Below are 12,669 nucleotides of genomic sequence, written 5' to 3'. Positions count from 1 at the left end.
GTCTTTCATGACTACCTTATCCCAAAGATCCAATTCGCAAAAAATTTCAGTTAACTCTCTATAATATTTAGAAAGAGACCTGCCACTTTGTTTGGCAGTGAAGGCTTTTTTATTCAAAGTGAAAACTTGTAATTCATCACTTCCATCATAGAAGACCTTTAATAATGTACTCCAAATTTCTTAAGCGGTGGGTAAGCGTAAGTAACGCTTCATAATTTCTAGACTCATGGACATTAACAACCATCTTTTCACCTTTTGATTCTTAGCATACCATTTTTCATATCTATCTTCTGACTCTTTTGGTGGATTTGTCTTACCTCGAATGCAGGAAAGTTTTTCTTGTTCGGCAATATGCATCTCCACGAGTTGTGACCAAACGTCATAGTTTGATTTAGTCAAAATAATTCATGGATTAAAAGTACCTTCAGATTGAAAAACAATAGTATTTTTTTCACCTTTTTTTTTATCTCGAATGAAAGGCGATAGCTGGCCTTACCGACAAAATATCCAAGATTTCGGTTCCATGGCTTTGATACCATCTTCAAATTGATGAATGATAGTTTTTCATTGATTATTTCATTCATTCATGTACAGAGTATATATAGAGGGTAATCACCATTTTAAGAATGAGAAAGAATGATACAAGAAATGAATGATATAAGGAAAGAACAACCAATATCCTAATATCTCAACATTCCTAATATCTCAATTTTCCTAATATCTAAACATTTCTAATATCTCAATAGGGAATGTTAAGAATATCTTCTTATAGGGTATTTAATCAATTAGAGTTTTGTTAAGTAGTTAATTAATAAACTAAAATTTGTTAGAACACTCTAAATGCTAACTACTCTATGTATATGAGAAACAAAACACTTATTAATAAGTGTACAATTGAGTTGCTTATTCCCATCTATCATCTCTCTCTATTTCTCAAATAGTTGCTTTATGTCTCTCATCCCCTCTATATCTATGTGTTTATCTTACTAGACATAAAGGAGGAAGATGAATGTGTATTTCTCCTTGAGGGTAGTTTGGTTATTTTATTAAAAGTTCCCGAAAAAAAAAATCATAATTTAGAAGTCAAGGGAGTACAAAAATTTCACTTAACTCAATTTTTTTAATTTAAAAAAGAGTTTTAAAGAATATAAGATAAATCTCTATTTTATGATAAAAATTATCATTTTTTTATAGGAGCAGCTAAAAGTAAGAGTTTTTAAACTTTTTAAATGAAATATTAAGATATACTATTTTTTTTATTTAATAAATTATCCAACATTCAATAACATATTTTCATTTTTTTTTATTATTTCTATAAAAAATAATCAACATGGTATAATAATGTCATATCTAGGGATGGCAATGGGGCGGGTCGTTTGGGGTACCCGCCCCGCCCCTAATGGGGCGGGATATTATTTTCCTAAACGGGTATGGGACGGGTTTGGGATTTTTTTTGAAACCCGGGGCGGGTTCGGGTATTGCCCCGCCCCGCCCCGTCCCGATTATATATAAAATTAAAATTAAAATTAATTTAAAATTTAAAATTAATTTAATTTAATTTTTATTTTATTATTTTTAATATATAGATAATAATAAATTATTTTTAATAAAATAAGTTATAAAAAATATAATAATTTAATTATTTATAAAATATATTTATTTTAATATAATTAAAAAAATTTAAAAGTAATTTAAAAAAAATTAAAATTAAAATTAAATAAAAAGTTAAACGGGGCGGGTATGGGAATGTAGCATACCCGCCCACCCCCGCCCTGCCCCGTTTAATTTTTTAAATGGGACGGGGATGAGAGTTGCTTTAAATAAATAGGGCGAGGTTGGGAGGGGGGCGCCCCGCCCCGAACCCGCCCCGTTGCCATCCCTAGTTATATCCAATTAAAAATAATATCTTAAAAAATATATATAAGTTAATTAAAAAAATTAAAAATAAATGTATTCAATACATTTGTTTTCCAAACTAAATTTTAGCTTAACATTCCATTTCCATCATACGGTTTTTTTATTAACATTATTTCATTTTCCCTATTTTTTAAAAGGAAAAGATTCATTTCCATAAATGATAAAAAATGATTCAAAATATTATTTTTTTCCTCAATAAAAAAAGGGAAAAAAAGGGTAATATTGGTACAAAAAATGCAATCGGCTTAGAGTATATAAAAAAGATATAATTTTTCACATTAAAAGCTAATTTTCAGATTTTATAAAATTGGTTCCAAAAAATATATATTTACCAAATTACCACATCAAAACACATGTTTCCTAAAAAGTTTGGGTATGAGTTGTAATACACGAGATTTCCAATTATCCTTCAGAAGATGGTGAGTTCTCGCAAGACACTTTCGCTGTGAACTCAGAGCTGCCTGAACAGCGGCAGTACCAAGAACAATTCAGTGGTTCACCTTCTCCTCTTCTTCTGTTCTGTTCTATCTGTCTCCGATAATAGAAAATATGGATAGCCTAACCCTAGTTTCTTCCCCAAAACTGGTATTGGGTCACTCTCCAAGCAACCCTAGACACATCTCATGCGCACACTCTTCCTTTTCCCTCCCCCTTCTCTTCAGGAAACCCAGAAAATTTATTGCTGCTTCCCAATCTGGAGCCTCCCCAAGAACCCCCAGACATGGTAATTTCCCCTCCTTTTTTGGGATTTTATTTGATTGTTTCTTGATCTCAGATTATGTTGTGGGTTATATTCCAGCAGCCCTTTTCTTTTCATTTTTTTTAAAAAAAAATATTTTATGTTTATTTATTTATTATTTTTCTTTTAAAAGAAAAGGATTTTGGTATTTTTATTTTTATTTATTTTATTTTATTTTATTTTCTGGGATTGTCTTCTTCGAAGATTTTATTTATTTATATTTTGTATTTCTGGTTAGTGTAGTCATATGTGATCATGGGTTTAGCTTTTTTTGTTTTTTTTTGCACACCAGTTTCCTTAGGGGATTTTTGTTTTTGATTTTTTTGGTCTAAAATTGAAGATTTTGTTTACTTATTGATTGATATTTGTGCTTCTGGTTATTGTATATTGTGTTAGTGATCATATCTAATCATGGGTTTAGCTGTCTTTAGTGCACATGCTAAAGCTATTACTTATTAATTGAATTGAAAATTTTCTGATTGCCCAACTGTGAGGTTGCAAATAATCTGTGATTAATGAGAAAGATTACAATGAGATTTAGATGATGTGAGCTATCTACCTGGCTAATGTGATTAGTCCATGATTCAATTAAATGGATTGGTGCATGGGTGAGAGATTTTTCTCTGTGTTGTTGAACTTGAAAATTTGTTGATTAGTAGCATTCAGCATGGCTTTTCATTGTCTTTTTTGTGCAGATGAATGGTTGCTCCTATTTTGTGATAAATTTACTGATTGATCTATAATGCCATTTTTTCTGTTACATCTTCTTTCACAGTAGTAGAGACGAAGCTAGGGACAGAATGTTTTGCAAGCATTTCTTCAAGTAGCCAAGGAACTTCTTCGGTTGGTGTTAACCCACAATTTTCACCACCGCCCCCATCGTCAAACATGTAATTTTCCTCTACACCTATTCTCTTTTATTTCGTTTGTGTGAGGAAAACTTAAGATACTTTTTTTTCCTTTCCTTTTTTTTTTTTTTTTCTTTTTCCTTCATTTGATGACCTTTTAGGCACTTCTTCATTGATATTGATATGTTTTGTGAACTTTTCATTATTTTTCTAGAGGGTCACCTCTCTTTTGGATTGGAGTTGGTGTTGGGCTCTCGGCACTCTTTTCATGGGTGAGAATAAGTGTCACTTACATGCTCTTTGTTCAACAATAGCATGCAATTTAATTTGCTCTTTTTACTTTTGTCTTTGTTTTTGACAATTTGAATTACATGACAGGTGGCCTCAAACTTAAAGGTGAGTGTTACTTTCTTCGGAGGTATGCACATATGCTTATGTGAGTTATTAATTTTTAGTGATACTTTTTGTTCTAGTACCATGAGGACTTGGTGATAAAGATCATTATTCTTCTATTAGTTAGTTCATAATTTCATATAACCTAGTGTTCCTTTAGGCATCCCACAGAACACAATGTTTCTGTTTCAACTTCTTACAGGATGTTATATCGATTTTACTTCTAATGTAGATGTCAATCCAAAGTCTTGAAGCATGAGCATAACATTAGTTAATTTGTCTTTCATTCGGGAAATATGAAAACAGTATTATCAGAAAATTAGTGGTGGATGACATTAATTTGTTCTCTACCAGCATCAAACTTTCCTTTTATACCTAGTGTTGTGGACCATGATTACCCCTAAAAATCTGTAAGGCACTTTAGAGACTTAACACCTTGGAGTGCTCAATTAGCTTAACCAAAATGTTGCTATAAGCAGAACTAAGAGCTAATGTGATTATATTAAAAAGCTTTGCTTTTGAGCAGACTCTCAACTCCATAAGGGTTTCAACAATGTAACCTTAGGCTTAAGAGCAACATTGTTGCAACCAAATAATGCCTCCTCTAATGTGATGCTCCCGTGACTTGAACTTATGACCTTTGACTTTGATACCAATTCTATGTTCAAATTTTGATTATCTCATCCAAAAACCAATCAACGAGAATAAGTCAAACTTTTTATGACATTCAATATTGTCGTCATTTGGTTATCCTTTCCTTGGGGTTAAGAGCAACATTGCCACACCCCAACATGGGTTAAGAGTTCCCTAATTTATAGGCATTGGTTAGGGGTCCTTTTTCTGTATGTTTTTTTATGTGGCAGTAAGACAAGTAGATTAATCACTTCACATTGTCTTAGGTTCCATAGATATTTCTAGATATGATGAAATATCTAAGATCCTTCAAGATGGTTCCATAGATGTGGTCTACGTGACTCTAGAAGTGGTAGTTGAGGTATTAGGCATTGCCCTACTAGATGTGTTTGCTATGTTGGAAGTTGGATAAAATTATGGTTGATCTTTGGGGTGAGATGCGTGGATAGTTGGATTCTATGGTTCCTACAAGTGGTATTTCTCATTTGACTTAGATCTTAGCTATGTTCCTGATGTATTCTATTTGTCCGTCATCCCATAAGGCTCATATTTGTCATTGTGGCTATATCCCCTTATCACATATTCTACATCAAGACCTTATTGACCCAGCTGCTTGCATTGTGAATGAGATGATTTATATAAGAGATCCCTTAATCTCCACAAAAGAAGTCCTTCCCTATGGAAGTTTGTTTACCAAAGGGCTTGGATAGCATTTCCATGTAATGCATCACCCCTTAATCCAATGAGCCTTGTTAATACCTCATCTTAGAGTCATAGTAGGGGGCAGATTGATGGTGCCATATGTCCTAGAAAGGAAGTTTCTCGTCTAAGGGCTAATGATGTTGTTAGCACTCATCCTAGTTTAGGTGTTGACGCCCTTGATCAATTGACGGGATGGTTTGATGCCTTAGAGACACAAATTTTTGCATAGTTGACTCTCATGTTTGAGCAATTCAAGGGGCTTCGTATGAACATGGACAAATGTGTTTCTTTGATTGATGGTCAAATGTGCTATATGGACCAACTCTAGTCTCTTGAGGAGTTCAATCATCGACATATTCCCTAGATTCCTTTTAGTTTGGCTGGTTGGATGCACGCTTTATATTTTGTGGAGACTCTATCTTCTACATACTATGAACATTTACTTTTGTTTAACTTCTTTTGATTACTAGATAGCTTCTTGGTGTCACAACCCTTTATAGCTTTTTGGTTCTATTTTGGGCAACTTGTTCAATCATCTATATCCAATGTGAAAAAAAAATTTGAAAAAATCAGTCATTCACAACCATTGATGAGGGATTACTCAAAAAGTTAGGATCAGTAGTCCTTTTTAGAAATCGAATGGATTCGGTCTCATGTATATGTGAGGAAGGTAATAAAAAAGGAAAGAAGAATCCATCTTTTTCTTTTATCACTTAGGAGCCATGCAAGATGAAAGTATCATGCCTGGTTTTGAATGAGAGAAACAAGTGAGGAATCCTCATGCTTGGTTTTGAATGAGAGAAACAAGTGAGGAATCCTCTTTTTGAATCTAGCTCTCCCTTTTTAGTTTTTTCTTTTCTTTCTATTACTTCAAAAATAATTGCTTCAGATTCATTTTAATTTAATTAATTGTTTTTTTGTCTCTATCAAGATGTCTGCTTTCATCCAAAAATTTACTACAGCTATTCCTAAAACAAAATACTAGATTTCTAGCCACACTACTCCTATTCTTCAAATTGAAACAAATTAGAGTTCTAAATTTTCTAGGACCCCTAGACATAAAATATTTTTAGGAACAAGCACATTGTAATGATTTGTCTTTATTTTCAATCATCTTTTGACATCTTGCACTGAATCTATTAAAATTCTTATTATATATATATATATTTTATCTTTGACTAGGTTGGTACTTCTATGAACCAACAAAATACCTCTAGTTTGATACAAAATAAATTTTCCATTAAATCTAGATTCATTTCTCCCCCTTGAATAGAAGATGTAGAAACTTCCAATGTTAATATAAAGCATTCAAAAGAAAATAAATCATGGATCAAAAGAACATGTTGGATATAGATGATTGAACAAGTTGTCCAAAATATAACCAAAAAGCTATAAGGGGTTGTGATACTCAGAAGCTAGTAAATAACAAAAAAAAGCTAGCCAATTGTAAATACTCGAAGCATGTAGAAGAGAAATGTAACCCTAGATCAACTCAAAAGGAGGGGGTGGTCCATAGCTAACAGATGTTTCCTTTGCTGTGTCGAAGAGGATTCAATTAATCACATTCTTATCAATTGTTCCAAGGCTAGGGTTTTGTGGGAGCTTGTTTTTGCGTTGTTTGGTGTGATGTGGGTCCTTCTACTTTTGGCTAGAGATACACTCCTAGGTTGGCATGAATCCTTTGTGGGCAAGAAATGTAGAAAGCCTTGGATGAAAGTTCCTCTTTGTTTATTTTGGTCGGTTTGGAAGGAAAGAAACATGATAGCTTTTGAAAATGAGGATCTCTCGATTCAAAGGATGAAATATTCTTTTGTATGTAATCTTTGGTCTTGGTCTAAGTTATGTATAAAAGTAGGACCTTTACCTTTAATCAACTTTTTTGAATGGTTGGGTTCTAGATGAGGGTTGGTGAGTTTTTTTGTATCCCCTCTTCTTTTTGTTCTTGCCTTTAGACGTCTCTTGTATACTCCTTGTATGCTTTTGGTTGACCTTTAGGTTCCCTTTTCTCTTAATATATTTTTTTCTGTGTGATTACCTATAAAAAAAAAGGGTTTATTAGACTTCCAAACCCCCCCACCCCAACCTATAGTGTGCTTTGAACATTACTACATCAAGTTTAAAATCAAGTAATGTACACCCCATCCTCTATAATTGCATGCAATGTGCATTTTTTGAGAGGCGATGTTCATTTTTTTAACAAAAAGGCATGTGTTCTCCACGTAACTAAGTGCAAAATGGTCAATTTTTTGGGTTTATTACACTTTACCCCTAACATATAGTGTGTTTTGTACATTGCCCCATTAAGTTTCAAAATTGAGCAATGTACCCTCTATCTTTTATGATTGTATGCAATGTGCATTTTTTGAGAGACGACGTTATTTTTTTTTTTTTTTTTTACAGAAAGGCATGTGCTCTCCACGTGATCGAGAGCAAAATGGTCAATTTATAAAACCCTAACCAGCCTGCCCTTTTCTTCCTTCATTCTTCTTCCTTTCTTTTCACTCTTTCTCTCTCCTCCCTTAGTCAATGACTACATCTCTTGAAATTTCAGCCTTGAAACCTAACTAGGATAAGTATTCAGAGATGGGCTTTGAGGAAGGATGTGATGAAAACAACAAAAAACCCAAATTTCAAACCCAAATTCCATTTTATTCAAACCGATAGCTCCCACAATTCAACATAATTGGGTTTATGGCTATAAGGAGTTGAAAATCCAACTTCAATGTCAAAGCTCCAAACCCTCCAAAAGATAGAATTAAAAGAGGAAAAAAACACTTTAATTCAGTATGATTACCTCCGATCACAACCAAAGATCCAAAAAAACATAACTTTTTGAAAAAAACCCAAATCAAGAATCTAGAAGAACCACATCACACAATTCTGCAAATTTTTTAACAAAACCAAAACTTTTCCTTGGTGGGTATCTTTTGATAGGTGAAAAACAGATGTTCAAATGCTTATCTAGCATTGACCAGAGTGGAAATAGGAAGGAGAAAGAGTGGAGAGAAGAAAAAGAAGAAGAAGAAGAAAAGGCTGGTTAGGGTTTTTTAAAAAATCGACCCTTTTGCCCTCAGTCATGCAGAGAGCACAAGCCTTTCCGCAAAAAAAAATAAAATAAAAAAATAAAAATAAAAATGGCGTCGCCTCTCGAAAAATGCACATTGCATACAATTATAAAGGATAAAGGGTTTATTGCTCAATTTTGAAACTCAAAGGGGCAATGTGCAAAACACACTATATGTTGGGGGGTAAAGTGTAATAAACCCAAAATATTGACCATTTTGCCCTCAGTCACATGGAGAGCACATGCCTTTTTGTTAAAAAAATTAACTTCGTCTTTCAAAAAATGCACATTGTATACAATTATAAAGGATTTGAGGTACATTGCTTGATTTTAAACTTGAGGGGCAATATGCAAAATACGCTATAGGTTGTGAGGGTAACGTGTAATAAACCCAAAAAAAAAATGTTGAAGAGAAATGTAAAGTGTAGGTATTCAACCATCCAAAATAAAGCGAACATAAGGGAATGTACTGATGAATGTACTCCTCTAGGGACCATAGTTAGTCTATATAGCATGATATCTAACCATTAATTAGAGAAAAGGCTTTGCTCATGTGCGTATGCGGTTTGGTGAACTACTCAAGCATGAGAGCTGAGTGTGTAGAAATTTGAGTTTGCAAGGCATAAAACCATGTCATTAACTTATCAAGGACGTCAAGATCTAAACCAAGATGAGCATCAACATCGACGCCATTAGCCCTTGGATGACAAGCTTTCTTGCTAGGATGTATGACATAATCAATTTGCCCCTTGCTATGACTCCAAGATGAGGTGTTGATAGGGCCCATTGGATTAAGGAACGATATATTTGGCAAATTTTGATAATGAGAATTCCATAAGGAAGGACTTCTTTCTTGGTGACTGAGGGATCTCCAATATAAATTATCTCATCAACAATGTAGGTGGCTAGTCAATAGTGTCCTGATGCAGGATACGTGATGAGAGGATGCAGCCACAACAACAATTATCAACCCTATGAGATGAGGGATAAATCAAATACATGAAGAATGTAGCTAATACCTAAGTCGGATGAGAAATATTACTTGTTGGAGCAATAGAATCCAACTATTTGTGCACCTTACCCCAAAGGTCTATACAATGATACTCCATTTGCTTCAATTTTAGACATAGTAAGTGCATCTGCTTGGGGGAATACCTAATACCTTTACTACCACTTTTGGAGTTGCTCAACCATTGTGTTGAAAATGTTTGATTTAAGAAGGGTTTCATCCTTATCAAATTCAATGATATTAGAATGAAACAAATGCACTATCTAAGTATAGGGAGTCTTAAAGGAGGCAAGAGCTAACTAGCTAAACTCCCTCAAATAGAGTTAGGACATGGGTGTTCGAAAGGAATCTAGGTGAAGCTGCCTCTCAAGTACGACTGAGCGGTATCTATAGAACTTAGTGTACCTATCTCTACAAATTTTAGTAGGCAAAATAAAGAATGGGATGCTATCTATGGATGATTTTGTCAGACCTTTAGGAATGGTAAGAGTAGGAAGAGGATCATTAGGAACATTTTCATCTTGACCTCCATTATGTGATCTTGAACTTGGTTTGCTTAGAGGAGCCTTACCACCATGATGTTTGGGAAGCATGGACCAAGAACTGAGATCCTTAAGGACCTTGTGACCAAAACAAAAATACTCCATTGCAAGAAGAAACCTCATAAGTGTTCTATTATGAGGATGCTCTCAATCGAAAGTTTGAAAACAAACAAAAAATGGCCTGAGGTGGAGAGAATGGGACTGATCAAAGATGAAGGCATTGTTGGAGCAATAACGACGATTGGAGAGACTGTAGTTGGAGAAAATGAATGACTTTAGAGGGAACCAAATGAAGACACATGATGATGATACCTATAGCTGATGGGGACTGGGGTTGAAGGGAACCAAATGTAGAGGATGTTGGAGGTTTGTTGGCTATTGAGAATTCTGGTAGCCTTAACATTGAACAAAGCCAATGGAGATGAATGTGTGGAGAAGCTAGGACTCACTCACACAAAGAGGAAAGGACGCCAATGCCTTTCAAATCTTTTGTCGAGAATCTAGGAATGTTGTTTATCCTTAATTTAACTATCAATATTTATCTATTTATTATTAGCTTGAATTAGAGTAGAATATAGAATTTGAATTAAAGTCTATTATTGGTTTGAATTAGAGTAGGAGATAGAATTTGAATTACAGTAGAAGTCTATTATTGGTTTGAATTAAAGTAGGAGATAAAATTTGAAGTATAGTAATACTCAAATGTATTTGTATATAAATATTCATCATCATCAATAAAAATAAATAATAATACTTTCTCTATCTTCTTCTTTCTTAATATGGTATTAGAGCTAGAAGAGAAAAGGCTAGAAGATCCGTTACGATGAACCTTGAGTCACCAAGGGCTAGAATAAAATTTGATAGTTCTACCCTTGTTATGGGTGGTTCTTCAATGACACCCGCCACAAAGGTTGTGAAGTTAATTAACATGATTCTAAGTCACTTCATATGACTTGCATGACCTTCTTACCTTTTTTCTTTGAGGGGAATTTGGTGGTAATGTGCCCCTTTTCCCCACATTTGAAGCATTCAATCTCAAACTCCTTTTTGATGCTTTGGTCTTTCTTTTTATCTTTTCCATTTGATTTTCCCATAAATTTTTTCCATTTTTAAGCATCTTCTTTGGATTTATTCTTATCTCCTAAATTTCATAATTTCATATAATTCATGATTTTTCTAGCAATTGCAAGCTCCTCATTTGACATTCTCTCATCACCTTCAGCTTTGGAATCTAGGGACTCTTCTTTAATGGTATTCAATTCATTTCCTTAGTGATCTAAGTGTCATTTCAAAAGTTTGGAGAGGTCCTACAAGTTCATTTATTTGTGAGGAATCCACATTCTTGGACTCTTGAATGGTGGTCACTTTTACTCTAAGTCTCTATGGGAAAGATTTCATGATTTTTTCTTACCACTTTAGAGTTTAGGATGGGTTCACCAAGATTAAATCTAGAATTAATAATGTTCATTAACTTAACATGAAAATCACAAAGTCCCATGTACATCCATCGTAATGGTCTCAAATCTAGAGGTGAACATTTGAAGTTTAGACACTTTAATGGCATTGATTCCTCAATGAGTTATTTGGAAGATATCCTATGCCTCCATAGCCAAAGTGCATGTTGCTATCCTCAGGAATTCATCCATGCTAATAGCATTTAAGATGGAATACATGACTCTTAATTGTCTCACTAGCTTTATTTTCACTTCCATTCCATTTTAGTTTAGGCTTGATCTCGTTTGTTGGTCTACCTTCTCCAACACATTGGGAGGAGAGTAACCAAATTCAACAGTGTTCCAAACTTTTTTACTTGCATTTTCAGAAAATATTGCATTCTCACTTTCAAACGAGAATAGTTTTTGCTAGTTAAATAAGGTAGTTTGTCAATAGAAGCACCCTCTTGATGAGGTTCTAGATTTGAGATTCAAGGGCTGAAAAATGATTTTTGCTATAAGACTTGGCTTTGGTACCAGTTGTAGATAAATCTCAACCATGGATATCACCTAGAAGGAAGGGTGGGGTGGGAGGAATAGGTGTTTTTAAATCAATTTCGTATGACTTCCCTAAGAATGGTTATCGCTCCTTAGAATTTTTCACTGTTTTATTTCTCTCTTCCAATTCTTTTCAAAAAGCAAGCCAAATCACATGTAGGAATGGATGGACCAACACTCTCCCAACAATCAAATCAATGCAATTCACATACAAATGAAACAACACTCCATAATCTAGATTTACATCCAAATCATTTGCAGGAATGGATGGACTAACACTCTCCCACCAAGTTAATCAATGCAATTCGCATACAAATGCAACAACACTCCCTAATCAAGATTTACGTCAACTTCCAACTATCAAATCACACATTCAAATATCTTTTACTTCTAAAAACCAAACTGGAAATTATATCAAACCATCTCAAAGATTAAATGATCAAATTTCAACTCAAATTCTCAACTAATCTACTCGATAAAATAGTTTAAATTTCTTAAGCCAAGATAAAACACGTGGGTATTAATAAAAGAATATATGGAGTGGATAAGATTACGACACAGATTTAATGTGAAAAATATTCGAAAAGATCAAAAACCACAACCTAACAAAAAGGCGCACAAAAGTATAATATTCTATACAAAGGCACTAAATGGCCAAACAACTAGTGCTGCTACACTCTTAGTTTTGCAAGGCTTGGTAAGTTTATTAATGTGAGACATTTTTTTTTTCTTTTATGGTTTTTCGGTTTTAGTGCATTCTTTTTTATTTTTTTATTTTAATTTGAATGTTTTAAGCTTATTGTATAGCTAAATGATTCGTTAAATCCACAA

At 33.8% G+C, this 12,669-nt stretch overlaps 1 protein-coding gene across 2 annotated transcripts in view; it reads left to right on the top strand.

Annotated features, from left to right (window-relative positions):
* The first annotated feature begins 2,276 nt into the window (after positions 1-2,276).
* LOC100265473 (protein TIC 40, chloroplastic) overlaps positions 2,277-12,669 on the top strand; it is a 29,320-nt gene continuing 18,927 nt past the window's right edge. Inside the window, exons 1-4 of one of the 2 annotated variants that reach the window (XM_010667060.3) lie at positions 2,277-2,641; positions 3,435-3,546; positions 3,719-3,776; positions 3,883-3,900. In XM_010667060.3, coding sequence (XP_010665362.1) covers positions 2,467-2,641; positions 3,435-3,546; positions 3,719-3,776; positions 3,883-3,900 — 363 coding nt within the window. In that variant the 5' untranslated portion in view covers positions 2,277-2,466. Of the gene's footprint in view, positions 2,642-3,431; positions 3,547-3,718; positions 3,777-3,882; positions 3,901-12,669 lie in introns of both variants that reach the window. The other variant, XM_002282538.5, reaches the window with a different exon arrangement.

This window comes from Vitis vinifera, chromosome 18 (genome assembly GCF_030704535.1).
Source record: "Vitis vinifera cultivar Pinot Noir 40024 chromosome 18, ASM3070453v1".
Lineage (NCBI taxonomy): Eukaryota > Viridiplantae > Streptophyta > Magnoliopsida > Vitales > Vitaceae > Vitis > Vitis vinifera.
This window is presented reverse-complemented; position numbering and strand designations above follow the sequence as displayed.